Genomic DNA, 26,720 nt, shown 5'->3' with positions numbered 1-26,720 from the left:
GAAGGGAGGGGAGAGGAGGAGGAAGACAGGGCAAGCATGCAGCACACCACAACGCCGAGAGAGCCCCGCCCCCGAGCTGTCGTCAAGGAGATACAAATAGAGAGGGAGAGGGAGAGGGAGAGGGGGGAGGAGGGGCTCGAAGCAGCAGGTACAGGTAGAGCCTGAGCTGCTGAGGTGGGGGGAAAAGGAGGGGGAGGAGGAGGAGAGGTGGTGGTGTGGTCAGAGAGAGGAACAACAGACACCGGTGACAAGACAAAAAGGAGATGAAGATGATGAGAGTGATGGAGAGTCAGTGAACCCATCATCCATCTCCTTCCTACTGTTGTTGTGTGTGGTGAAGGTGGTGACACACAAAACCTTGAAAATAAGGCGAACTCACACAAACACACACACAGCACCTTCACCTCTGCTGCCTCCTGCTGAGAGAAACCTGCAAATATGGAGCTGGTTTTAATGTGTGTGTGTTATTGTGTGTGTAGATGCTCCCTCAATTTTTTTTACCCTATACCCATGACCCCTGGACAAAAATGTCCACCTATATTGAGAGACATTTAACATCAGTAACTCCCAAAATATTTGTGATACATAATAAGGCTGGGTCTTGACTAAACATGAAAATCACTTTTGACATGGGTTTCAAAAAGTTTAACCCTTCCTGGCCAGTTGTTTTAGCTGCAAAAACACATGATTTCTCATACTATACTATGTTTTTATTTTATTATTTATATGTATTCTGAAGGTTTGAGGGGGATTGTTGATATATGTATTTTGTCATTTACAGAGTGATAAAAAGAGATATCCAAAATCCCCTCTGTGAAAACTTCTGACTCTAATACTATGTCAACAAAATAAAACAAGAATTTTGAAAGGAGCTTTATCCACTGATCAGATTTCAGTTCTGGAAATGTATGCAAATAGCATAATGCATATTTCATTAGATATTGCCCCATTTACACATTTAAACATAAAATTTGACAAAACTTGTAATACAAAAAATATTTGTCTTAATGTGAGTGATAAACTTGGGAAGTTTCATGGTGATATCTGTTAGTTAAAATTTTTACCTTAAAATACATTTAAAAAACCCATAGGTGGAGGTGGACATTTTTGTCCAGCGAAGGGTCATGGGTGTCGTAAAAATGTATTACGGGTCCAAAAAATGGACTTTCATTCTGAAACTCGGGACATCTAGAGTTGACCCAAAGATAAACCTCCTTGCCAAAAATCAGGCCCCAGTGACCTTTCATCTGACCGTGGGGAGTTGGGAAAGTGTGAGAGGTGGACAAAAATGTCCAGGGGTCATCTATCTGAGTGTGTGTGTGTGTGTGTGGTAAGGTGGTTACCCAGGTGAGTCAATGAGTGCATGACACACACACACACACTTACAAACACACACATTCTCCCAGTGCTGGATGGTTTTCTCCGGCCGGTCGCTCGCTGGTTTCATCCATCCATTCGTCGTCTCCGTCCTGTCTCTGACCACAGACCCTCTGCACATCTGTATGTGTGTGTGTGTGTGAAGTGGCCATGAGGAAAGGGGGAGGGGCATAGGGAGGGAAGGGGGGCAGCGGCGGGGGCGTTCAGAGCGAGGAAGCCAGAAGCCACGTTCATCATCATCATGACCGCGCATGGTGTTGCAAGCGGCGGAGTTAGTCCCATTAAGAAGCGAAGCTCTGCTCAACACAACAAGAAGCAAAACCGCTGTTTATGGAGTTAAAGATGGAGGTCGTTACATCAACTCAGCATCTTTCTTTGTTTGTTTTCGAGACCGTCTCGTACAGTAAATAAAAACTGCGCTGCGTTTTCTATCGGCCCGTCTGTCTGTCTCGTTCAGATTCTGGTTCGTCGTCATTCGCTTTTTTAGTTTTTGTTTTGTGTGTTTTGTGGTTTTTGTTTTTTTTTCTCTCGCTCTCTCTCTCTCTGACTCGTGTGTGAGGAAACGTGGTGGTGGTGTTTTCTCTCCGAGGCGAGGCTGCTTGCTCGCTCGCTTGCTTTGCCCTGCCATTCCTCCGCCAGCCTCACAACTTTTAGGAATCTGCAATTCAAAAAAAAAAAAGAAAAAAATACAAACAAACAAATAAAAAAAGAAAAAAAAAGGAAAAAGATGACAAAAAGAAAAAGTTAGAGAGGTTCGGAAGGAAACAACCCAAACATTCAGACATGGAGAGAGAAGGAAGGAAGGAGGGAGGGAGAAGAGAGAGAGAGAGAGAGGTCATTGCATGAACTGTATGTAACTAACACCTGGAAATAAAAACCTTTCCACTTATTGAACTGATTTCACTTCCTGTGATGATGTCACAGACACAACATGCTCAGCTCAGGTCGCACGCTGCTGCTGCTGCTGCTGCTTCATGCGCCACAAGTTCAAAATGCTCTTCAGTATAAAACAGAATAATAACGACAGGAGGCGATGTGATGTGATGTGTGTATTTACAGCACTGATGTGTAATGAGGAGCCTCATGCTGCCACGGTAACCAGCCAATTCAAAAACATGTAAAACAGAAAAACTCAGGCTCGTGTGGTGAGTAAGTGAGTGAGTGAGTGAGTAGTGTTGCTGCCCGAAACCGGGTTTTTTCGGGAATCCCGGGAAATGATCATTGAATTTAAGCCGGTGCATATTCTCATTTGCCCAGGTCATAGTATTTCAAAGGAGGTTAAATCGAAAGCAACTGGATCATTGAATTTAACATCAAGAAGGACTTTTTTATTTTTTTTATTTTGGTGGGGTAGTTTCTAAATTTTGCCTCAATACTGACCAAAACTAATAAAACATAGGCCTACTCAATAAAGTGTGTGAAATGTATAATTTTCTTGTTTCGATCCCCTACATTCAGTCAGCCATCTGTAAAGATGGATATAACCTGTAGCAGAGCTGAAAATAATCACCTCAAGGATGCATTGAGATTCTTATTCTGAATCGATGCAGATCACATCATCGATTTTTACATTTAAAGCAGAAGTGAGTGATCCGGTCGTTTTCGCTAATGCTGCGTTCCAGGCAGGCTTTTGAAATCATAAATTACAGCTTCAAGTCACAACTTACGACTTTGTAGCGTTCCAGGCAACCCACTCGTGTTTTTCCGACCTGTTTTACCGGTGAAAGTCACTATAACGGCCACTCGTAACTTCCGACCCGTGAACTCGTACCAGATCGAACTGGTACGACTTCACAGGTCGGAAAAATACGAGTTTCCTTGAACGCACCATAACAGTCGCTACGTCGCCACATTCACGGCGTTCCTTGGCTGCACACACAGCCCTGCATGCCGTTCTCTCTCCTCATTGGATAAAAACTGTAGGATACGATAAATGTTTTCTCCTTGGCTCAGAGCAGAGCAGAGTGACTGACAGACCCGTGTTTCAGACCAAACACTCTATGTAAGTGATTGCTGTCGGAAGATATAACTATTTAAGACTTATATTAACACAAATATATCACTTACTTCTGCTTTAAAATGAACCTTTCAGTTTTTGTTTTTTGTTTTTTCGGGGTTTCCTGGGATTCGAGGAAACGAAAAGAGGCCAATTTCGGGAAATTTCAGCAACACTATGAGTGAGTGAGTGAGTGACAGAGATGCTCGGACAGCGAACGCACCGTGACCCATGCAGAAAAAAAATTCAAATAAAACAACCACAGTCACACGGAGCTGCTCCGTCTCTCTCACCATCTGTCAGTACAGTAACAGTAACTGTCAGTCCTCTACTCGTTTACCACTGGCCTGGAAGAAGGGACCAGAACATCCCCACACTACATTATCATCCAGATAAAAATCAAATAAGAAAATACAAATAAAAAAACATCCTGACAGGGGCCGGTCGCTTCTGACTGAACCATTAACTTATCAAACTAAAGCCTAAACAATGTTGTAACAGCTCTATGATCTATTATATCTACAGCATGCAACACTGGAGGAGGAAGGAGGGGGTGGGAGATTTTTTTCTTTCTTTTTCCCGTTTAGCCTACAAAAATATCTTTTCATATGTTTCCATATTTTACAGCAGGTTTTTAAATTACATTTCGCATGATTGCAACATCGAGCATGCTCTCGACAAGTGAAACGCAACGTGGCGTTCACTGTCACTCCAGATGGTGCGTACGTTACATTCACTCTGAGGCTGAGTTCAGTGATTAAAAAGCATGTGTGTGTTTGATTGTTCGATTGTTTATGTCGACTACGTTGATCTGACGTCTTAATACAAAAAAAACACATAAAAATAAACAACAAATCAAGTGCTGTGTTTGAAATGTACACGTGATCATCAGTGTCAGTGAGGGATATTTCCCATCATGCTCAGCTGTGACTGGTCGTGGTTTGTCAGTGTGACCACTAGGTGGAGCTGCAGTGAGTGAGTGAGGAACTAGGAGCGTCTCTACACACACTTCCTGTGCACAACTTCACATACACACGCACACGCACGCAACTGTCCCAGCTGTCATGAGGCACAATGAACATATCTGATTGGGAAACAGAGTGCACAAGTGTGTGTGTGTGTCTTATGTGTGTGTGTAAATGTGTGTGTGTGTGTGTTTTCCAGTAACAACAGATGTGAATGTGAATGTGAATGGAAACTGGTTCCTATAGCGACAGTCACACACACACGCACGCTCGCTGCAGAGTTAAATGTAGGTCATAGCACCTTTGGCGTTCGTTTCCAAAAAGACCTCGACGTAGGACGTGGGGACGTATCCCTCCTCGTCCTCGTTCCTGCGCACTCGCGTCCACCCGTCGCCTTTGTCCTCCTCGATGACGTACAGCAGCTCCCCCTCCGCCACGGAGATGGTGCCCTCGTTATGACCTGGGGGTTCAAGAAATAAATAAATTGAGGTGAGAACTTGATGTGGACAATAGGGCTGTCAGATCCAACTTCGCTATTCAAACAGAATTCAAATTGTTTTCAAAATGAGAATGTGGGTTTTGTTTCTGTTGTTTTTTCTTCCTCTATGGATGTTTTTGTTGTTGAAGTGTATTTGCTCCTGTTTTTGGTTTCTCCAATTTTTTTTTTTTACCTTTTTATTTTTTTTTTATGTTATTACTTGTTTATTTTTAACAATTTGCTGATCGACAATAAGTTAATTTACTTTAAATTTGGTGTAATAGCTGTTTGTGTTTTTTTTCTCCCTTTATCATTATTATTACTTTTACTATTATTAAATATTCTTAGTTTTTTTTACTATTATCCACTGGATACTTGTATTAGGTTATTATGTCCCCACATTGCACGCACACATTCTTTTTTTCTTTTTATCGATCGATCCGCGGAGCATTTTTGTGCCGATCACAGATCAACTTCGATCCGGTGCACTTCAATTTAGAATATTTCGATTTCCCTTCTTGAACTTTTATTGAGTTGGTAAAACTTAGGTGTGTTGCAAATGTTACATAACAGATATGGTTGAAGGGCCCTTTAGTGGAAGCGTGATGTTAAAAAAGAAAAAACACATTAAAAATTTGAATATAATTCGAATATTTAACATAAAAGCATTAGAAATTCAAATGTGATTTGGGGGGAAGATTGACAGCCCTAGTGGACGACAGATTCATGTGTGAGTCAGAGACTTCCTGGAGACAGAGAGGAAGTGAAAGCAGCTGCAGCACGGTCGCTCCATCGTCTTCACTTCACCTGCTTGTTAATGGAATAAATACATTATCTAAAAAGGGGCGCGCCGCACACACATATACACACACACACACACAACCACATCTGCAATTCTGCATGACTTTGATGACTCAGCATGTGAACAAATTAGTTTTATAAACGGTTTTCACAAAGGAGGAAATCAGCTGTAGAGGCCGAGCCTCTAGTGGTCACTAGGGGAACTGCATGTTTTTTCTTTTTTGAACACTTGAACGTCTCGATATGTATCTAGGGTGATTAAAGGTGCAGAGAAAAGTTAAAAACAGCAGATAATTTCACCTCGTAGCCTCTGAAAAACCATTTAGTTGTAGCTGAAGCCTGAATACATGAGGACATATGAGATTCTGTTTGAAAAGGTAAAAATACAGGCGTCTGAAATTAATTTAAATTAGATGGAAAACAGACAAATAAAATCAGTTTTTATCCTTTTTGATCATTGGTAGAAATGAAACATGACGCCCTTTTAATTCATCTGTGTGATTATTAATTGTTTCATTGTTAGAAATGTTTTGGCGATTGCAATTAGTTGTTATTTCGTTGTTAATAACATCTGATTACTGTTTAATTGTTTGTATTCGTGCAAACTGTGCTGCTGTTCATCTTGGCGCTAGGACTTCTCTGGATTTATTCCTGGATAAATAAAGGTTGATGCTTTATTCTTTGTGTATTTAACATAATAAAACATGTTCGTAGTTAGTGTTTACTGCATCATTGTGATCATGAGGGTCTTTTTCATCGCTCTCTGATTTGCACACAGCTCCACATTCATCATCATCGCATCTGTAAATAGAGCAGCAGAGAAATGACTCCACTCACAGCTCCTCCTCCTCATTCAGAGGAAACAGCAGCATGTGTGTGTGGCCTCAGCCTTGTTCGTGTGTGTGTGTGTGTGTGTGTGTGTGTGTGTGTGTGTGTGTGTGTGTGTGTGTGTGTGTGTGTGTGTGTGTGTGTGTGTGTGTGTGTGTGTGTGTGTGTGTGTGTGTGTGTGTGTGTGTTGTCATAGTTACCTTCAAACGGATACAAGGCTTTGCAGGAACCGATAGTGGGCAGGACTTCCTCGTCGTCGAACTCGTCGTCAAACTCGGGCGTGGAGGACACGGTGGGGACGGCGGCGGGGACGGGGTGGGTGTTGACTTTGACCTGAGTCTCTGAGTTCTGCTCCTCCGTGTAGCTGCCGTCCGGGCTGCTCGAGGGCCAACACACACACACAGTAAATACACTGTGAAAGCATCTGGGACCTTGTGTGTGTGTGTGTGTGTGTGTTAGGGTGACCATATTTTGAGCAATAAGAGCAATAAACTTTCCGTGTAATTTCTGTCGATCCTGTGTATTTACAAAAACCCTTAATTGTTGTGGTTGCACTTTAAGTTGTTGTTTCACATTGGTGTTGCAGTTTGTTCAAAACCAAAAATAAATGATGACATGTTTACAGCAAATGCATTGGCTATTGGTTTATTTTGTTAGTTTTAGTTTTAGTAGGCCCATATGACATTTAGTACTAGGCTTTCATTTAGTACTTCGAATATTAAGCGTAAATCAACCCCAGGCTGCACTTTTGGCTGAATTTGATATAATTTCAGATTAAAAACCATAGATGGCTAAAAACATTCCAGGCTAGGATGATGATCCGTAACGACAGATTGGAAAAATTTTAATTAGTTTGTAGTAGCTAGGTATGTAAATGATCAATTAGCGCCAGTAAAGTATGTTTAATGGTCCCATGAAAAACATTGAAAACCGGACATTTTCATCAATTTATAAAAACCCGCACGGACGCCCCGGACAGGACGTAAAAAGTGGACATGTCTGGGTAAAAGAGGACGTTTGGTCACCCTAGAGTGTGTGTGTGTGCGTGTGCATGTGTGTCATTTTATACCATACCTCTCTCTGTCCTGTGCACAGTTGTTGCTGACTGTCGTGTTGTTCTGGGTCTCATAGAGTCCACTCCTCCGCTGTGTGTCGCTCTTGGATGGCATCCTCTCCTCCACCTCCGCTAACCAGCCCTGAAACACACACACAGAGACACACACAGACACACACAGAGACACACACAGACAGTGATTAAGTGTGTGTGTTGGCTGCAGCTGCATCTCTTGACAACTTCAAATGTTACTTTAAGTGCAGTTGGATTCTCTGTTTATCTGTGAATCAGACGACCTTTATGATTTTGGCAACAGGCTCTCCTCTCCACCTGCTCCGACACGTGGACGTTTTTAGAAAAGCAAACTCAAGACCGACCTTTTTCCTCTGGCTTTAACTGAATTTAATTTAATATTATTATTATTTTTAGCACTATTTATGGTTTTATTTTTTTCAAACTTTATTTTTTTAAGTAATTTGCAGCTTCCCACATGCAGACAGACAACGACCAGTAAAAGAAACATTAAGAATCAATCCAAATCAATAAAAACCAATAGTTAACAACACCATAAATAAGTCAAATAAATAAATCCTTTTAATAAAATAAGTCACTGTCTTTTTATTATTGTTTTCTGTATGCAAAGTGCTCGAAAGTGCTCGAAATAAAGTTTGATTGATTGATCCTGCAGTAAGGGCTGCAGCGGGCCGTGGTTCTGGCGCCTCCAGCTGCATCACATCTTCTTCGTCTTCTTCTCCTAATATGGACGGAGGAGAGCGGCCGAGTCTCCCCCCCATCCCCATCCCTCCCCCCCTTCCACCGAAACTGGAGACGTGGCGTTTTGAACTCCTCATTATTTACTGACTCGCAGAAAAACCAAACACGACGGCCTCGCCAACACTAACATTCACAGAGAGAGAGAGAAAGAAGAGAGAGAGAGAAGAGAAGAGAAGCTGGCACTGAAAAAAAAAGAAAGAAAAAGAACTCACCTCGAATTTCTGCACTTCAAACTGGAGCTTCTCGATGTTCTGGCCGATCTCTGATAGTCGCGGGTCGACGCTGGCGGGGTCGCCCATCTGAGGGTTCTTCACGTACACGTCTTTCATCTTAGTCAGAGCGTCTCTGTGGGAGCGAACCACACAACCGTCAGTACACAACACGTCTCAAACACACACAAACACACCGAGACACAAAATATAAACAGAGATGGACAGAGTACTCGACCCCAGTACTTGAGTAAGAGTACAAATACTACTGGTCAAAATTTACTCTGTTACAAGTAAAAGTAGCTCAGTCGACATGTTACTCGAGTAAGGATGGAAATTAGCATTGCATTGCTAATGAGCTGGTTTTAACATGACCGAAAAGGGTCGTGGGAGTGGGACTTTAAGTACCTTTTAACTCTTGTTTCTGAGAATTAACTCTTTGAAACCACCTGCACTGTTGTGTTTGGTTTTAGGGGTCAGGGTTTCCTTCTTTGACAAACACAACTTGTGTCCAATAGTATTTTAGAAAAAAAAAAAAAAAAAAAGAGCAGACCTGAAAGTAACAAGTACTTTTCAGCCTTCCTAGAAATTAACTTGAGTAAAAGTAAAACATTTTGTCTTGGAAATGTATTCAAGTATAGAGTAATAAGTACCAAAGAAATCTAATACTCAAGTCAAGTACAAATCCTTTGCATATGTATTTAAAGCAGAAGTAAGCGATCCGTTCGTTTCGGCTAATGCTGCGTTCCAGGCAGGCTTTTGAAATCGTAAATTACAGCTTCAAGTCACAACTTACGACTTTGTAGCGTTCCAGGCAACCCACTCGTGTTTTTCCGACCTGTTTTACCTGTGAAAGTCACTATAACGGCTACTGAAGAGTAAGAGTAATAAGTACCAAAGAAATCTAATACTCAAGTAAAGTACAAATCCTCTGGATATGTACTTAAGTCCAGTACTCAAGTAAATTTACTCCGTTACTGTCCACCACTGAATATAAATACACAAACCTCTGGTCCATCTCTTTCTGAATGTCTTTATTTATTTCATCTATCTTCCCCTGCAGCTTCTTCCTCCTCTGCTCCGGCGGCAGGTGGCTGAAGTCCTCTGGTCCAGATCCCTGAGAGAGGGAAAAGAGAGAGAACGAAAGGACAAAAACAAAACAAAAAAAGGAAAAAACTGTTAGTTAAGATAAAAGTAAAGTAACTCTGATAATCAATGTTTCCTGTTGTGTTGCTGTTTTGCCAGGGATCTATGTCAGGTGCAGTATCTCCGATTTTTGCCGATTTTTGCTGTGAACCCTGTGAACCAGGATAAAGAGATAACAGCTCCACAAATTTCTTCTTTTCTTATCTTTTTATTTATTATCTTATGATCCAACCACATAATTCCCCATGAAGGAGGAGATACTGCAGCCGCTCTCTAACACCACACACTCACTGAGAGCTGAGGTTGTTTATGTCTGTGTTACAGACTCGAGGCCTTTCACCTATTCAGTCGCCACACCTCATCCAATCCACCGCTCCCTCTGTGTGAATGCATCGGAAATGTAATATTGTTGTTAATATACCTCTAACATCCTGTTATCTCGCTCATATAGAGTTTCAGGCCGAGCTGTCGGACGTACAGCACAGTAACGGCTGATATTATATCCTGGTGAGATGTTTTCCAGACGGCAACACTGAACCTCCTGCAGACGTAATGTGTCTGTGTTATATATTACAGTGATACCTGGTCTGTATGGAGCCCCAGGAAGCTCAAAATTAATCACATTGATGGTCATTTGAAAGGATAAACTATCTATCTATCTATCTATCTATCTATCTATCTATCTATCTATCTATCTATCTATCTATCTATCTATCTATCTATCTATCTATCTATCTATCGTATACGTATCTATCTATCTACTGTATACGTATCTATCTATCTATCTATCTATCTATCTATCTATCTATCTATCTATCTATCTATCTATCTATCTATCTATCTATCTACTGTATACGTATCTATCTATCTATCTATCTATCTATCTATCTATCTATTGTATACGTATCTATCTATCTATATACTATATATATGTATCTATTTATCTATATATATAAGTGTCTATCTATCTATCTATCTACCTACATCTATACGTATACATATCTATATCATCTATATATATACAAATTACTATCTATCTATCTATCTATCTATCTATCTATCTATCTATCTATCTATATCTATATCTATCTCTCTATACGTATCCATCTTTCTCTCTCTCTCTCTTTCCCTATCTCTCTCATTCTCTCTCTCTTTATTTCTCTCTCCTCTCTCTCTTTCCCTATCTATCTCGATCTCTCTCTATATATGACAATTAGCTATTTAGATTTTAACTTTATTTATTCTGAAACTAGACACTAGCTAGATAGGCTTCCAAACTTTAATTATAACTTGGCATTAATATTAGCAGCTATCTGGCTAATTCAATATTAAATAATGCTAAATAACTTATTTAGAGAAAACACAATCCATCTAAACTAATTAGCTGGAAGTTGCTTGACCTGCTGGAGGCATCTGATTGGCTAATGAGTGAGGGGGAGACTAGTGACAATATGGTGCATACATACATATAATTATAAATCTGATATCAATTTGTTTATTAGCATGAACCTGTTTCATATTTTTGTCACATTATCTGATCATTTGCTTGTATATTTGTCTTTATAATATAATATAATGTATTTATCCTTTTTTTAAATTATTATTATCTTGTGTGTGGACTGAATAGATGAAGGCCTGTGATTGGATCTCATTGAGATGGGTCACAGCGGCAACTTTTAACTGCTGGAGCTACGGACTCAACCGCACACAGGAGCCACGTAGTAAAAAAAAATACAACAACAACAACTCAGCAGCTAGGTTGAGGTTCCCGTGGCAACCTTACCCTTTCTCCCCTCATCACCACGCAACACTTTAACCGGGCATGCAACAACAATGACAACAATAAAGATCTATCGTCAGTCGTCATGCAGAGAGAGAGAGAGACATGCTGCTCATGTATTAGTGTTGACTCTGCTCTATGAACCCAAGACAGATGAAAAACCACTGTTATCTATAATATTTATATATAATTCAACGCTACATGATGATCAGAGCTAAAAAACAAAACAAAACAAAAACAAACTACAATGTGTGATGATGATGAACTTACAAATTCATTGATCTGTATGGATTCAGGCATAGATTTAAACAAATGTATAAATACAAGTTAAACAGGAGAAAAGAGCTTTGTTTACATTTTTTCATTACATTTCATCAGCTTAGTTTGACATTTGAGGAAACAGTTAAAGGGATAGTTCAACATTTTGGCAAACTGGCCCATTGCCATAATCCCTATAGTTTTAGCAGTAGGTTCGTTACCTTTAATTGTCAGTGCAAGCTATTTTTAGAACGGCGGAGCAGAGCCGTGAGCTGCTCAGAGCTACGCTACGGAGGCTCATGGGATTTCTTGGTTTCCCTCATCAAACTCATCAAATACATAATCCAACAACTGCAAAAAGTTGTTTTAGAGGCAAATGCAGAGACTGCTTGCTGAAAAACTGCCCCTGAAGGCAACGCGCATCAGCAGTTTTGCATGAATTTCCCTCTAAAACAACTCTGTCTCTTAACGTTCTGTTATTATCTCATAGTGGTGAATGTGCAGGTCACAACTTGTCCACCAGAGCGTTGTGGAGTTGTTGGATTGTGTATTTGATGAGTTTGATGAGGGAAACCAAGAAATCCCATGAGCCTCCGTAGCGTAGCTCTGAACAGCTCACGGCTCTGCTCCGCCGTTCTAAAAATATCTTGCACCGACAATTAAAGGTAACAAACCTACTCCTAAAACTATAGGGATTATGGCAATGGGCCAATTTGCCAAAATGTTGAACTATCCCTTTAATTTAGCTTAGCTTAGCATAAACACTGGAGGCACAGCTAGCCTCAATGTTTTTAATTAGAGGCACTGACTTCCTGCTTCCTGTCAGAGAAAATGTCAAATCCTGAGGCAGCGTCAACCTGTTTCCAGTCTTTATTCTAAGCTAACTAATTATTACTAATATGAAACTATAATATTTGCTAAAACAATAAAAACAAAACAAATAAGTCTACTTCCCACAATGCCAAATATAATTAATCTAATACTTAAATTGAAAAACTTGCATTTCTCTTCAATCACTTTAAACAAAACAAAATCATGATGCTAAGATGAATAATACATGGAACTGGGCATGCAGTGTGAGGACATTAATGTGAGCTACTTATTATTACACCTGATCAGATTAGTATTGGTTACGATGATGACGAAACAGGTTTTTCTTTCGAGACAGACAGCAGGGACTACGAGACGACAAGGCTACGAGACCGACGGGATAAAACATAGAGTAAATGTGATCACCTCAATGAGATTCCGGACGTGGGAATTGAGTGTGATCTGCACCACAGAGACCACAGACAACAAGTTTTGGGAGAGACACAACGACGAAAACACGTTCCACAACAACAACACACAAAACACACATAAAAAAAAAGACATAAAATGAGACAACGACACGAGTCTGAGGATCCATCGTTGTATCACAGCAAAATTAATTATCAACTCAAATCCCAAAAAGAATTAAAAACACAGCACAAACACAACAAAAGAACTAAAAAAATAAAATAAAAAATCAACATAACGGCGCACAGGTTGTTATTATTAACAATGTGTTACTGGGAGGAGGACGTGACATGCGTGCTATGGTCATGCCGCTACGGTTGGTGCGGTTATACGGTCATGCTTACCAGCTTGAGAGAAAGCTTCATGGAGGAAGAAGAGGGGGGCGAGGGGAGAAGAGATAGAAATGGGCGAAGAGCAGGAGAGAAAAAGAGACAACAGACACAAGTCAACATCAGAAGAACATCACGGCCATTTTGTGTCATTTTCCTTAGAATAAAGATAAATAAATAAATAACCCTATAGACTATATAACTGATGAAAATGCTTTGCTTTGCCAAACTTCACCATTTTCAGCTAAAAGAGGGTTCAGCTCTTGGGAGAGGATGATGGATCGGTGTGAGCTTCCCACTCTTTTCTCTTAATGTGATGAAATTTAACAGCTCTATTAATTATAATTATTATTATTATTATGATAATGATAGATTAATGAGAAATGAGAAATACCAGGATACTGCACAAGCATGGAGTGTAAAGGATGGAAAACAATCATGGAAAGGGCAGATGAAAACAAAATGTACAGGGAGAGGGGAGATGTAAAGGCTCGAGGGGGGGGATGGCGGACGGTGGATGGGATGTTTTTTTGGGCTGCGACAGGGATGCGGATGGATGTACCCCCCCTTTTTTACTTCTTGATCCTGCTGCCATTGACAATGACAGGCAGGCAGACAGGTGGCGACGGACAGCAGAGGGCGCCAAAAGCATGTGAGCAGCGTCCATACGGTACTGTACGTTGACATGGAGGCAGATAACTGAGCACACACTGAAGCTGCTGGAGAGACATGATTCCCCCCCAAAAAAGACCAATAAAAAAAACAGAAAAAACTAAAATCAACCCAAACTTCAACAACAAAACAAAAGCAGCTGAGTGAGAGTAGAAAACAAAAGAGAGAGCGATAAAAAGAGGATAAAAACGGAAATATAACAAAATAAAATAAAGTGTTTATTTGGGATCATTTTGCTGAGTGAGCGTTTAAAGGGGGGAGGAAGGGGAGGAGGGTGGGGGGCAGGGAGGGGGGAAGTGGTGGTTATGTTTTTTAAAAGACAAAAGAAGAAGGAGAGCAGAGAGCGAGTGAGTGAGCGTGTTAGCGACCGTTGGCTGGTGTAGCTGCAGCAGATGACCAGGTACAGTAATCCTGTTAGAGGCTCACAGGGCTGCTGCTCCACTCCACTTTAACCCCATAATGAAGGAGAAGGAGTCGTCGGCCACCTGGAGCGGCCAACCTCACCCCCGCCTCACCTGCACCTGACCACCACCACCACCACTACATCATCACTCTGCACCGCTTATAAAACATGCATCTAGTCTGGTCCTTGCACTGTTTTCTAATCAGCCTGGGTGTGAGAGGAGTATGACCTTTTAACCTTTTAACACAACAAGTCAAAAAAAACTGAAAAAAAAGAAAAGAAAAAGCAAATCTTAATTTGTGAACATCCGTTTTTATAATAGCAATGAAGAATGTGGAAGATGTCTAACATCTGATTGGACGTCAGACACTTTTATTTTGTATTTCCATGCACCTCAGGTGATAATGTGCTGCTGAATCCTGTTTATATGAAGCACTGGAGTTGCTCTGTTTCCATTTTACAGTGATTTCATTCTTATTTGTATCCATGTATAAGGTTTTTTTTTATGCAGAAGCATGCCACTGAAGCAGTCCTTGTCTCTGATTGGCTGTTCCTCCTCCCCCCTCCTCTGAGCACACATACGATTGCAAGTAATAAAAGAAAGAGGGGAAAAACGCAAATCTTTACATGTTAACATACTATTTTTATAATATCAATAAAGACTGTGGGAGATTTCTAACTTCTGATTGGATGCATACACCGACATTAACCTCAGATGATAATGTGCTGCTGCTAAATCCTGTTTATATGAAGCAACTCGAGTCGCTCTGTTTCTATTTTACAGTGATTATCTCATCCATGTATCAGTTATTTTTGCAGAAGCATGCCACTGAAGCAGACTCTAGCTAAGTCCTTGTCTGACCAGGACTCTCTTCTGAACACACATGTGATAAACCTTATATCGCAAGTCAAAAAAACAGCGGAAAAAAAGCAAATCTTTACTTGTAAACATCCATTTTTTTAATATCAATAAAGAATGTGGAAGATGTCTAACGTCTGATTGGTAGTCAGACACTTTTATTTTGTATTTCCATGCAACTCGGGTGATAATGTGCTGCTGAATCCTGTTTATATGAAGCAACTTGAGTCACTTTCTTTCCATTTTACAGTTATTTCATCTCTTATCAGTTATTTCTGCAGAGGCATGCAACTGAAGCAGACCCTCGGTAAGTCCTTGTCTCTGATTGGCTGTTCCTCCTCCCCTCTCCTCTGAGTGCATATGTGATAAACCTTTTATCACATATGCACACTATTTTTTAATATAATATCAATAAAGACTGTGGGAGATTTCTACCATCTGATTGGATGCATGCACCTGCATTAACCTCAGGTGAGCTGCTCTGTTTCCATTTTACATCCTTATTTTTATCCACGTATCAGTTTTTTTTTTTTTTTTGCAGAAGCATGCCACTGAAGCAGACCCTAGGTAAGTCCTTGTCTCTGATTGGCTGTCCCTCCTCCTCCTCCTCCTCCTCCTCCTCCTCCTCCTCCTCCTCCGAGTGCACATGTGATCAAATCATGCAATCGCTTGAAACCTGCAGTGTGTTTATTATTATTTTTCTTTTACACTCTCAGCTCTTCGCTCTTTTAAGATCTACCTGAGCTCTTCCCTCTCACCGCCACACAGACACAGACACACACACAGATACACAGCCAAGTATATATATATATATAACAACAACATCATGATACTTGCAGTAGCACACAGGTATAACATTGCAGCTGCTGTGATATGGCACAAAGAAAAGCTCTGCAGGGGTGAATTCTGGGTGAATTCCCAGATCCAAAGTGTGACCAACACCTCGCCTCATGTTGTTGAGCTTTAATCAGTTGGATGGGACAAGTAGCATCCACACACCCATGCATATAAATATAAATACATCCCTACATCCACAGGTGCTTGTGACACTTTGTGAATTGACCCCTTGTGGATGAAACAGCTGCAGGACACGGGACAACGAGCAGCTTCCCCCCTCAAGCAGAGATACATGTGATGTGGGATGAAGTCATCATCGTCTCCTCTGATCATTCGTCTCCTCCGCGTGTCCCCGGGTCGGCGGCAGCGGCCCATGTGATCAATAAGGAGCCAGGCGCAGACACTCGCCTCCTTTGTCAGAGCTCATTTCCGCTCGTTAACTGTGACCAACTGTGATCTCCTCTCCTCATAGAGAACGAAGTATTATTATTATTATTAATGAGGTCACGGTACGGTGGCCCAGAGAGCTGCAACTTAGTAAAAACGCATGCAAAACGTACACAGACACAGAAAGCGTGACGCAAATTCTAGGGGTGTGCCAAAAAAATCGATTCACATAAGAATCGCAATTCTCATTTAATACGATTCAGAATCGATATAAAATGTCCCAAAATGAAACAAATCTGCTGGCTGTCGGCCTCCATTTCCTTAGAATTGAAAAGGCAGCATGTTTAACTTTAAATAAAGAGGCACTTTTAATTGTGTTACTTAAGCAATATGTGATATTTCTTTTATGCAACAGTTTCAACAATTCCATCTAAGCATGGATAAATGTTTAAAACTGTGAAAAAGACACTTTAGTCATTCTGTCTTGCAAAGCAGACTGGAGTAGATCATGAGGATCCTTTGCACACCGACAGACTGAAGCAGAAATCATTAGGAATCAATTCGTTTTGAATCGAAAATCGATTTTGAATCGAATCGTAGCCCCAAAAAATCAGAATCTAATCTAATCGTGAGATAGTAAAAGATTCCCACCCCTACAAAACACACACATGGACACAGAAAGCGTGATGCAAATTCAACACAAGACAGAGTTGTCTTATTTTATTTGCCTATGTGTGTTTTTTGAGTTGCAGTAATGCATGTGTTGACCTCTCTGGGCCACCGTACTCCTGTCTGTGCTGCACGTGGCTTTTACTAATCACACACATACGATACTTCATTCATACTTTCCAACCACGCACCTGCATCTGCACCTGCACACACACACACACAACGATGCTATTCACAGTTGCCCATCTCACACACACACACACTTACAACATATTGCCTGGCTTCGAAAGCATATGTGGGTCGGCCCAGCGTCCTCTTCATGAGCTCTTTGTGACAAATGAGCGCGCGCGGGGCCGAGTGTTGCTGCTGCTGTTGCTGCTGCGGCGGCGGCGTTGTTCGTCGTCGAAGAAAACACAGCTTTGTCAATGAGAGCTCAACACAACAGCAGGGACGACTTCAAGCTCTTATACTGTACGTCTTAGCAGCCGTAGCAACAAAAAAACACACAATACACTTCCTTTCTCTCTCTTTTTCTTTTTTTTCTTCCCTCCCAAGCAGCAGCAGCACACACACACATACACACATACACGGTGGTGGTGGTGGACTGACTGTGGATGGATTACACAGCTAATATGCAACACACAAAGGCCTCTCTCCTGCAGAGGTAGACATCCCTCCACTGTGCAGAGAGAGACACGACACCCCCACAACCCCCCCTGGCAGGACTCCTCTAATCCCTAATGTGTCACCATGTTCTCCTTGCAGGAGGTGGGAGGGGGAGGCCTTTCCATTTGCTTTATTAACCTGCAGTTTGTTGGTTTTGTTTTGTTTTTTTTGTTTTTTTTAGATCTGGTGTTTTCTGCTTTCTGAAATGTTTAAAACAGCGTTCCTGCAGAGCTCGCTGACTTTTTAAAACCCCTCAGGGCTCCAGAGTTACACAAAATATTTTAAGGGTCTATTAATATAGGTCCAATTATTGAAATGTTGGAAATATTTAAGTCATTAATTGTCGTCTATACCAAATGTTTAAAGGAATAGTTCAACATTTTCAACATCAAATTGGCCCATTGCCATAATCCCTATAGTCATAGCAGTAGGTTCGTTATTTAATCGTTGGTGCAAGCTATTTTTAGAACGGCGGAGCAGAGCCGTGAGCTGCTCAGAGCTACGCTACGGAGGCTCATGGGATTTCTTGGTTTCCCTCATCAAACTCATCAAATACACAATCCAACAACTCCAAAACGCTCTGGTGGACAAGTTGTGACCTGCAAATTCACCACGCTATGAGATAATAACTCCATTTTTTATTAAACTGTTTTTATTTTCATTTTTTCAATGAATGAAACAAATAAACTAAACTAAATTCTTTCATTGAAGTCTTTTTTTTCTGAGTCAATGAGCTTCCTCACTACAACAGCGAGCAGCAGTGACAGTGTTTGTCGCTGCTGAGTGACAGGAAGAGCGACTGAGCAGCTTCCTGTGTGCACAATCCACTGTCACAACAACCCTGCTTTGATTAATTAGTCTGTGATAACAACTCTTTTATATATTTTATATTTTAAGTATTTTTCTTGCCTTCTTCTTTTACTTGTGTTTTATATGTGTTTTGTTTGTTTTTTTCCTCTCTCTTCTTTTTAGTAGTTCTATTAGAATGTATGGAGCAGCTGACATATGAATTTCCTTCCGGATTAATAAAGTATCTATCTATCTATCTATCTATCTATCTATCTATCTATCTATCTATCTATCTATCTATCTATCTATCTATCTATCTATCTATCTATAACTTTTAAAAACGAAGAGTCCCGCAGTCTAAGACCACACGCTACAGGAACAGTTTCGTTCCTGCTGTTGTTTCTCTTTCAAATAAGTTGTAGTGCCCTTTACTTTTTACTTCTTTTAACTGAGGTCTAGCTCATTGTTTATGTATCTTAATTTATTTTATTTTTTAACTTATTCATTGGTCCCTGTGTCATGCTCCTAACATGTTATATTACATTGATATTTTGTGTTATTTAAAGTGTCCCTTTGTTCTGTCTTTTTGTTAAATGTCATGTCCTCCTACTGCAAAACAAATCTACCTACTGTACAGGTATTAATGAAGTAACCTGACCTGACACGAAACCATCCAAAGCTTGTGCCGACACCCTGTGCACAGTCAGCTAAATATAAGATACTATAGCGCCGGTGACAGAAGCGTTAGCGCTAGTTTAGCTCGCTGTGACCAGATGGGCGCCGGCCTGTTCGTCCCCTACAACAGTTTGTTCACACAGGCTTCGGTCCAGACGGTCTGTGCCAGTGAGGCCGCTGGACCTCATGTCTTTCACCTTCTGTTGTCTTGTGTTTACCTACAGTATATTTAACATTATATATGATGCTTATCTCCCCCCCACAAATAAAAACAAAAAACAAGAAGCAGCTCTACGTATACTGCAGCATACATGTCATCTAAATCAAACAACATCTATATACATGGAAAACAGAAATAACTGCCATGAGACATGCAGAAGGAGGTATGGAGAGGAGAGCTACAAATAAATAAACTCTGAAGAGCTTTAACCTCCCATGGCTTCAGAAATAAATCACTTAACCTTTTACTGTTGCTGTGAATTGTTGCAGTAAGGTCAAACGTCAAAATCCTTTCAATCTACGTCTGCTTGAACACAATGAGTCTGATTTTTTACTTTGAACGTTTTTTTTTGTTTTTTTTTTATCGCTCTGCTCGAGAGTTGTTGCAGCACTTCCGCTTTGAGAAAACGGGCACTTCCTGCTAGATCAGTCTGACGCTAGAGAAAGAAAAAAAAAATACACGCTTCCCTCTTTTTCTCTGCTGCTGCTGCTGACCTTCGATCATTTCCTCCATTACGCTCACACACACACACACGCATGCACCGCAGCGCCGCATATTGTTCTGCGGCCTTTTCATACGTCATGTTAGACGACCGATTTGGAGCGACTGCTGACTGTGACCCCCTTTTTAAAAATATGAGAGTAAACAAAAAGCTTCATATGCAAGAGGGAGGAGGGGAGGGGGGAGGTGGACCGGAAGGAACACGTGAGCTGACGCCTGTTCCTGAGGTCAGGGAGAGCTGGATAACGGGAAAGGCGCGGCGGCGATGACACCATTTTCCCCCCTCGTCCCCCCTCACCAGGACCCTGAGCTGGTGCTGATAAAGCCACCCACACAGGAAGCTTTCCAAAAAAAATGACCCTCCTGCTGCAAAATCCACACAACCTGAACTCCATTGCATCATATTTAAAAAGATAGTTCAACATTTTGGCAAATTGGTCATAGCAGTAAGTTCGCTATCTTTAATTGTCGGTGCAAGCTGTTTTCAGAGCGGTGGAGCAGAGCCGCAAGCTGCTCAGAGCTACGCTACGGAGGCTAATGGGATTTCTTGGTTTCCCTCATCAAACTCATCAAATACACAATCCAACAACTCCACAACGCTCTGGTGGACAAGTTGTGACCTGCACATTCACCACGCTATGAGATAATAACAGAACGTTACCAGACAGAGTTGTTTTAGAAGTAAATGCAGAGACTGCTTGATGAAAAACTGTCCCTGAAGGCAACGCGCATCAGGGGTTTTGCATGAATTTACCTCTAAAACAACTCTGTCTGGTAACGTTCTGTTATTATCTCATAGCGTGGTGAATGTGCAGGTCACAACTTGTCCACCAGAGCGTTTTGGAGTTGTTGGATTGTGTATTTGATGAGTTTAATGAGGGAAACCAAGAAATCTCATGAGCCTCCGTAGCGTAGCTCTGAGCAGCTCACGGCTCTGCTCCGCCGTTCTTGCACCGACAATTAAAGGTAACGAACCTAGTGCTATGACTATAGGGATTATGGCAATGGGCCAATTTGCCAAAATGTTGAACTATCCCATTAACTTCTTCTTTTCCTTGTGTGACGTGCAAAAAAAAGAAAAAAGAAAAAACCCAAAACAAAAACAATCTGCCTCCAGCACAGACTGCAGAGAAGTGCGCAGGGAGCTACTGCTGCAGTCTCCATGCTACTGCCAAGACTGCTCAGGCGTCTTGCTAGTTTATTTCAGGAGGGGAGGTGGGAGGTGGGAGGGGAGGGAGGGGAGGTGGATGAAAGCACAGTTAATATGAAGGATGAGGGGACGAGATGGAGAGACTGCTGCTGGTGTCAGTCAAACAAGAACCACGGATTCAGAGTTATGCGCTACGTAAAAAAGCATGCTAGAGAAGCGTAAAAAAGGGCCCGAGCGATGTATGGGTGGAGCACGGAGGCCTTTTCTGTCTCTGATTGGTTGGACCAATTTTATTGATTACATCTATTTAAATTAATCAATTTTGAAGGCAGGAAGTGTGAAAATGCCTTTGCTCACTGCAAAAACTCAAAATCTTACCAAGAATATTTGTCTTATTTCTAGTCAAAACAATCTCATTATACTTAAAATAATACTCTTCACATAAGAAGCAGCTTGTTTTTAGACACTTTTTAACTTCTTTCACTTGAAATAAGTAGAAAAATCTGATAGTGGGGCAAGTTTTTCTTTCTTATTACAAGCACACAAAAAACCTTGCTTTCACTGGCAGATTTTTCTACTTATTTTAGGTAAAAATTTGTTTGAAACAAGTGAAAATTATCTAAAAACAAGTTATTTTTTTGGTGACGAGTCTCATTTTAAATGAAAAGAGATCAGTTTTGACTAGAAACGAGGCATTTGGACAAGAAATAAGACAAATATTCTTGGAAAGATTTTGAGTTTTTGCAGTGCTGTCTCCGTAGAGATGCAGGATGTTACAGGTAGTTACAGGTGTTGTGTCTCTTCACCCATACAGCGCAGCAGGTACAGAGCTCAAATACAAGAAGTACAAACACACACCACACTCACATATATATACACATTACACACACACACACACACGTGCACAAAAAAGCTTGCTGGACACACACACACACACACTTACCCCTCGCCTCAGGCTCCGGAGGCAGTGCATTTTGGGTTTGGAGGCCATGAAGTCGTTGAGGCGGTGGGAGAGGGGCTCCTTGTGCTGCTTGGGAGACTGGGGGTCGTTGGGAACAGCAGAGGGTGAGGGCGGGGATGAGGCTGGGGGGGCAGGTGGGGGCTGGTGGGGGGATGTTAACAGGGACATAAGCTACCAGTAAGAGAGGGAGCCGTGACGGAGGAGGAGGAGGAGGAGGAGGAGGAGGTAGAGAGAGGAAGAAGGAGAAGAAGAGGAAGAGGGGGTCGAGAATCCAACGAAAAAGAGGAAAAGGAGGAGGGAACACAAAACGAAATAAATAAGCCTCCTACAAATATTAAAGAAATTAACACACAACATAAAAAAAAACCCAACAAACAGGAACGTAAGAGACAAAACCTAGTGAATCAGTCGTTACGTCGTCGTGGAGAGAAAATAAGTTAAAATAAGAGTTAAAAACAACACAAAACGTAACATAAACATTAAAACAAAAAGTAAAAAAACGGTTAAATAAAGAAGAAAAAATCAAAAAACAACAAACCAGAGTGAGTAGGAAGCGAATAAATGTGTTAAAGCAAGCGGCTGCAACGAAGCAAAACAGCAAAGAGTATCAGTCAAAGCGCATGCAGGCTTCACTTTTTAAACTTTGTCTTTTTTATATTTCCCTCCGACCTCATCGCAATCCACCACCACCACCACATCCCCCCTCCTAACCCCCCCACATGGAAACCAGCAGCTGGATTTGAGGTCATCATCATCATCATCATCGTTCAATTGCTTATCGAACATCTGACTGCACAACTCATCGACCGGTTGCAGAGGAGTTACAGGAGATGAAGCAGAGACCAGAGACCAGAGACCAGAGACCAGAGATCTGAGATGCTGCACACACACTGCGCCATGCATGAGCCAGTGAGTCAGTCAGGAAAAAAAAACCTTGTTTTCAAAATAAGAGCCTGAGAAAAAAAGACCCCGGTTTCCTTAAAAGCTTTTATACTGAAATGTCAGTATAAGGTTTGCATTTGTGTGCGTTTTCTGTTATAGTATTTGCATGCAGGAAGTGTATGTGTGTGAATGTATAGTGTGTGGCTGCTCCCAAGTGCATGTTATGTTATGTTATGATGATTGGGAGTTTTAAAACACCATTTTCTGCACACACACACAGCTGGGGAGCATTGCACACACTTGTTTCCAACCTTCTTCTTCTTCTTCTTCTTACACACACACTCACAGATACACAAACACACACACACACACACACACACAAACAGAGCCAGTTACTCACTCATGCTCTGATCTAATTCAATACCAACAGTGCCACCAGCCCATAAGACGGTCAGAGGTCAGTTTGTGTTTGTTTTTTCAGAAGCAGGAAACTGAAGGAGGCTACTCGAAGCCGATCACCAGTCAATGGAGGAAACAAAACAAAAAACAAAAAACAAAAACGTTGAAGGGAGATGGTTAACTTCAGATCATCGTTAATATCTGCCAGATGAGTCCATCCACAGGTTGAAGGCAGAAATGCATTAGTGTGCGTTATATTACAGAAGAGGAGGAGGAGGAGGAGGACGGCTCCCCAAAAAAATAAAATAAAATAAAAAATCGGTGAGGGTGATTGCCGGGGGGGCGGAGGGGGGAGGAGGTAGGTATAGGTAGAAATAACGGGTGGCAAATAATAATAACAACAAAAATGGCAACACCAACTGGCAACAGAGTTCTTCAGCTTAACGAAAGAAATCTACGCAAAAATGAAACTAAAATTAAATAAATACATAGCCACCGCTAGAGCAATGTAACATTGAACACATATAGAGATGTAACGCTGTAGCCATAGAGACATAATAACCAACGGAAAAACAAAGTAACAACCTATAGTAATAAGAATAAGAATAAAAATGTGACCTCCACATGTGCAGAACCAAAAAATCAAAAATCCCCCTTTACAACCAAAGTGAGGCCCCGTGGTGCGTTCAGGTGCTGCTGCTGCGTGTGTTCATGTGTTACCTTGTTCTTGTTCTTAATGAAAGGCCACAGTTTGCCCTTGGTCTTGCCGGCGGGCTTCTCTTTGCCCTCCCGGGTGTTGGACAGGCTGGTTTCCGACGCCGTCCTCTTCATGGGCTGGCCGTAGTCCTCGAACTCCACGTCGCCCGGGGGCTCGAACCCGGACTTGTACGACTCCACCACCTGCTTCGAGTCCTATAGACGCGGGGGGGGGAATCACATCAGTCAGTCGGGACGTTTACATGCAACAGGGAAAATCGAATAACATAAAATTATTTGTACTTTGTATGGTATTATTTTAGTAATCTGTGTCTTTTTGTTTTGTATTGTACTTCCCTTCTAATGGACCATGAGTCTGCAATAAAGATATGAATGATTGAATGACAGTGTCTGCCTCCTCAACATAGGAGGCGATATGTGTTGTTTCAGTGGGTTAATACAGACCTCTGAAAAAAAAAGAAGGAAATCTTCTCTCTGGTTCTACCCTATGTGGTACAATATTTTATTCCATTGTTGTTCTTTTAAAGGTTGCCTTGTACAATCTGGCAGAGGGACAGTCGAAAACTAACTTTTTAAGCTAATTCGGGTGCATTTACATGTGTTTTTTCTACAATGTTTATTAATGTGCATTGTCCCTTTTCAAATAAACTATAAACTGAAACTGGTGAAATGCACTCAATCTTTTTAAAATTGTATTTTCTTTGCCGTGTTCGGTCGGTTTCTGTGCCATACTTTGTGTCATCTTTACTGTTGTGAAGCATGCGCACATGAATTGTCCAGTTTCAGTCCGATTAAAGGTCCAGTGTGTAATAATTGTCAAGGTTTATTGGCAAAATCTGAATATACTACCCATGAATATATTCGTATAAGTGTACAATCATAATTGCTATAAAATAAAATTTGTTTGGTTTTTGTAGACTTATAATTCTTCTTTTATATAAATACATACAGCAAGGGTCTTGCTTTAGAGAGTGTCGCCATCTTGCACCGCCATGTTTGTACGGCAGCCAGAATGGAAAATCCAGCCAACCAGAGAGCGCGTTTCAAGAGTTTTGCATTCAAGATGAAGGAGTAGGAAACAGCAGACATATCTGTAATGGTTTAGATCTTCACCTCATCGCTCCATGCTCCTGAAATACTCCCAGTCGTGGTAAACAAGTTTTTTTGTCCACCGTCACTTTGCCGACGGGAGGGGTGAGTGCAAGCGTCGGCTGCAATCTAGAATCTGAACGCTGGATATCACGGTTTTTTCCCCATTTTACACACCGGACCTTTAAGGCGAATACATGCTGAAGAAAATTGTTTTCCAATCTCATCATCTGGGTGTCTTAGTTGGATTTGGAGAAGTCCAGTATTAGTCAGACTAACGCGTTTACAACATGCACTTCAGTTGTCCAGTTACAGTCGGATTAAGGCCATAAATGGGTTTTTATAACTGAGTGACAGACTTATTCATGGTATGTTTTTAAACTTTACAGCCATTTAAAAAAAACATTGAGGTTTCTGTTTGTTTGCATTGTCCGGCTAATCAGCAGCTCTGCAGATAAGATGCAGCAGCATAATGGAGGCCTGGGCCGACCGGTGCTGTTTAGAGTATAGTAGAGCAGAGTCCTGTCTGATAAGAGTGAGTGTGTCATGAAAGGAAAGGAAAGGAAAGGAAAGAGGACTTCTGGGACCGTCGTGATTCAGTCCGTCGGCCAGAGAAGATAAAGAAAAAAGAAAAAAAGAGGAAAAGACCTAAATCTGTCAGGCAGGAGTTATGACGACCAGCACACAGAGTGGTCGGGGGGACGCGGTCAGACACAGGAAGAGACGCATTAATCAAGTAGCAGTGTGCATCGCCCTATCTGCAATGATAAGAGGGGGAGTTGAGGAGCTGGGGGGGGGGGGGTCAAAGATCTGCTCTTGTGCAATGTATATACATGATGAGAAGAGAAGAAGGAGAAGAGGAGGCAGCGAGGCAAAGGAGCATGTGATGTGTTATTCCCCCGCTGTTGTTTACTGCAGCAGACAGTCACAGGCTGGAGTCATCTCCCTGGAGCTGGGCCATGCACACACACACACACACACACACACACACAAACACACACACACACACACACACACAGTACGCGATCCCTGAGGATACTCTTTTTTTTCCTTCTTTTTTTTGTGTCATACGGCAGGCGGCCAACATGTGACATCTCAATATATCACACTGCTCATTTTCTGTTGAACGCCGGAGAATCCTTTCGTTCTTTTCATTTCAGGCAGCCAAGAAATTAAATAATGACAATAAACCGCAGGAGAAACTATTATGGCTTCTTCAGAGGAGTTTTTAAAATCAAAACAGAAAAGGCTCTGGTCCAAAACTAAAGGAAACACAGTGATTGACCTCCTCCTAATGTGCTGCAGGTATCATTGAAAAACACTGTATTAGCCACTCCCATATCTATAAATATAATACAAGGCTACAGTCTGTGGCCAATTAGCATAACTTAGCATAAAAAGAGCTAACCTTGCTGATGCTAACAGTAGTAAATCTTCCAACTTGCACCTTTAAAGCTCTTTGAATGCAAACAACAACATATGGTGAGTGAATAAATTCGCCTTAAATCTGCTGACAAGTAAGATTCACAGTCGGCTGCTCCTCTGTGTCTTTATTATGCTAAGCTAACTGG

At 41.4% G+C, this 26,720-nt stretch overlaps 1 protein-coding gene across 3 annotated transcripts in view; it reads right to left on the bottom strand.

Annotated features, from left to right (window-relative positions):
• Nucleotides 1-1,035: 1,035 nt before the first annotated feature.
• fnbp1b (formin binding protein 1b) overlaps nucleotides 1,036-26,720 on the bottom strand; it is a gene marked incomplete at its 3' end in the record, with an annotated part of 56,698 nt that continues 31,013 nt past the window's right edge. The window contains exons 9-17 of one of the 3 annotated variants that reach the window (XM_083984215.1): nucleotides 24,064-24,255; nucleotides 22,045-22,233; nucleotides 13,289-13,303; nucleotides 9,490-9,599; nucleotides 8,486-8,618; nucleotides 7,520-7,641; nucleotides 6,646-6,821; nucleotides 4,640-4,798; nucleotides 1,036-2,035 (exon numbers count right to left, since the gene is read on the bottom strand). In XM_083984215.1, coding sequence (XP_083840341.1) covers nucleotides 2,028-2,035; nucleotides 4,640-4,798; nucleotides 6,646-6,821; nucleotides 7,520-7,641; nucleotides 8,486-8,618; nucleotides 9,490-9,599; nucleotides 13,289-13,303; nucleotides 22,045-22,233; nucleotides 24,064-24,255 — 1,104 coding nt within the window. Of the gene's footprint in view, nucleotides 2,036-4,619; nucleotides 4,799-6,645; nucleotides 6,822-7,519; nucleotides 7,642-8,485; nucleotides 8,619-9,489; nucleotides 9,600-13,288; nucleotides 13,304-22,044; nucleotides 22,234-24,063; nucleotides 24,256-26,720 lie in introns of those variants that run through there. The other 2 variants (XM_083984216.1, XM_083984217.1) reach the window with 2 other exon arrangements.

Source organism: Trachurus trachurus (assembly GCF_905171665.1).
Source record: "Trachurus trachurus genome assembly, chromosome: 12".
NCBI classification, from domain to species: Eukaryota; Metazoa; Chordata; class Actinopteri; order Carangiformes; family Carangidae; genus Trachurus; species Trachurus trachurus.
This window is presented reverse-complemented; position numbering and strand designations above follow the sequence as displayed.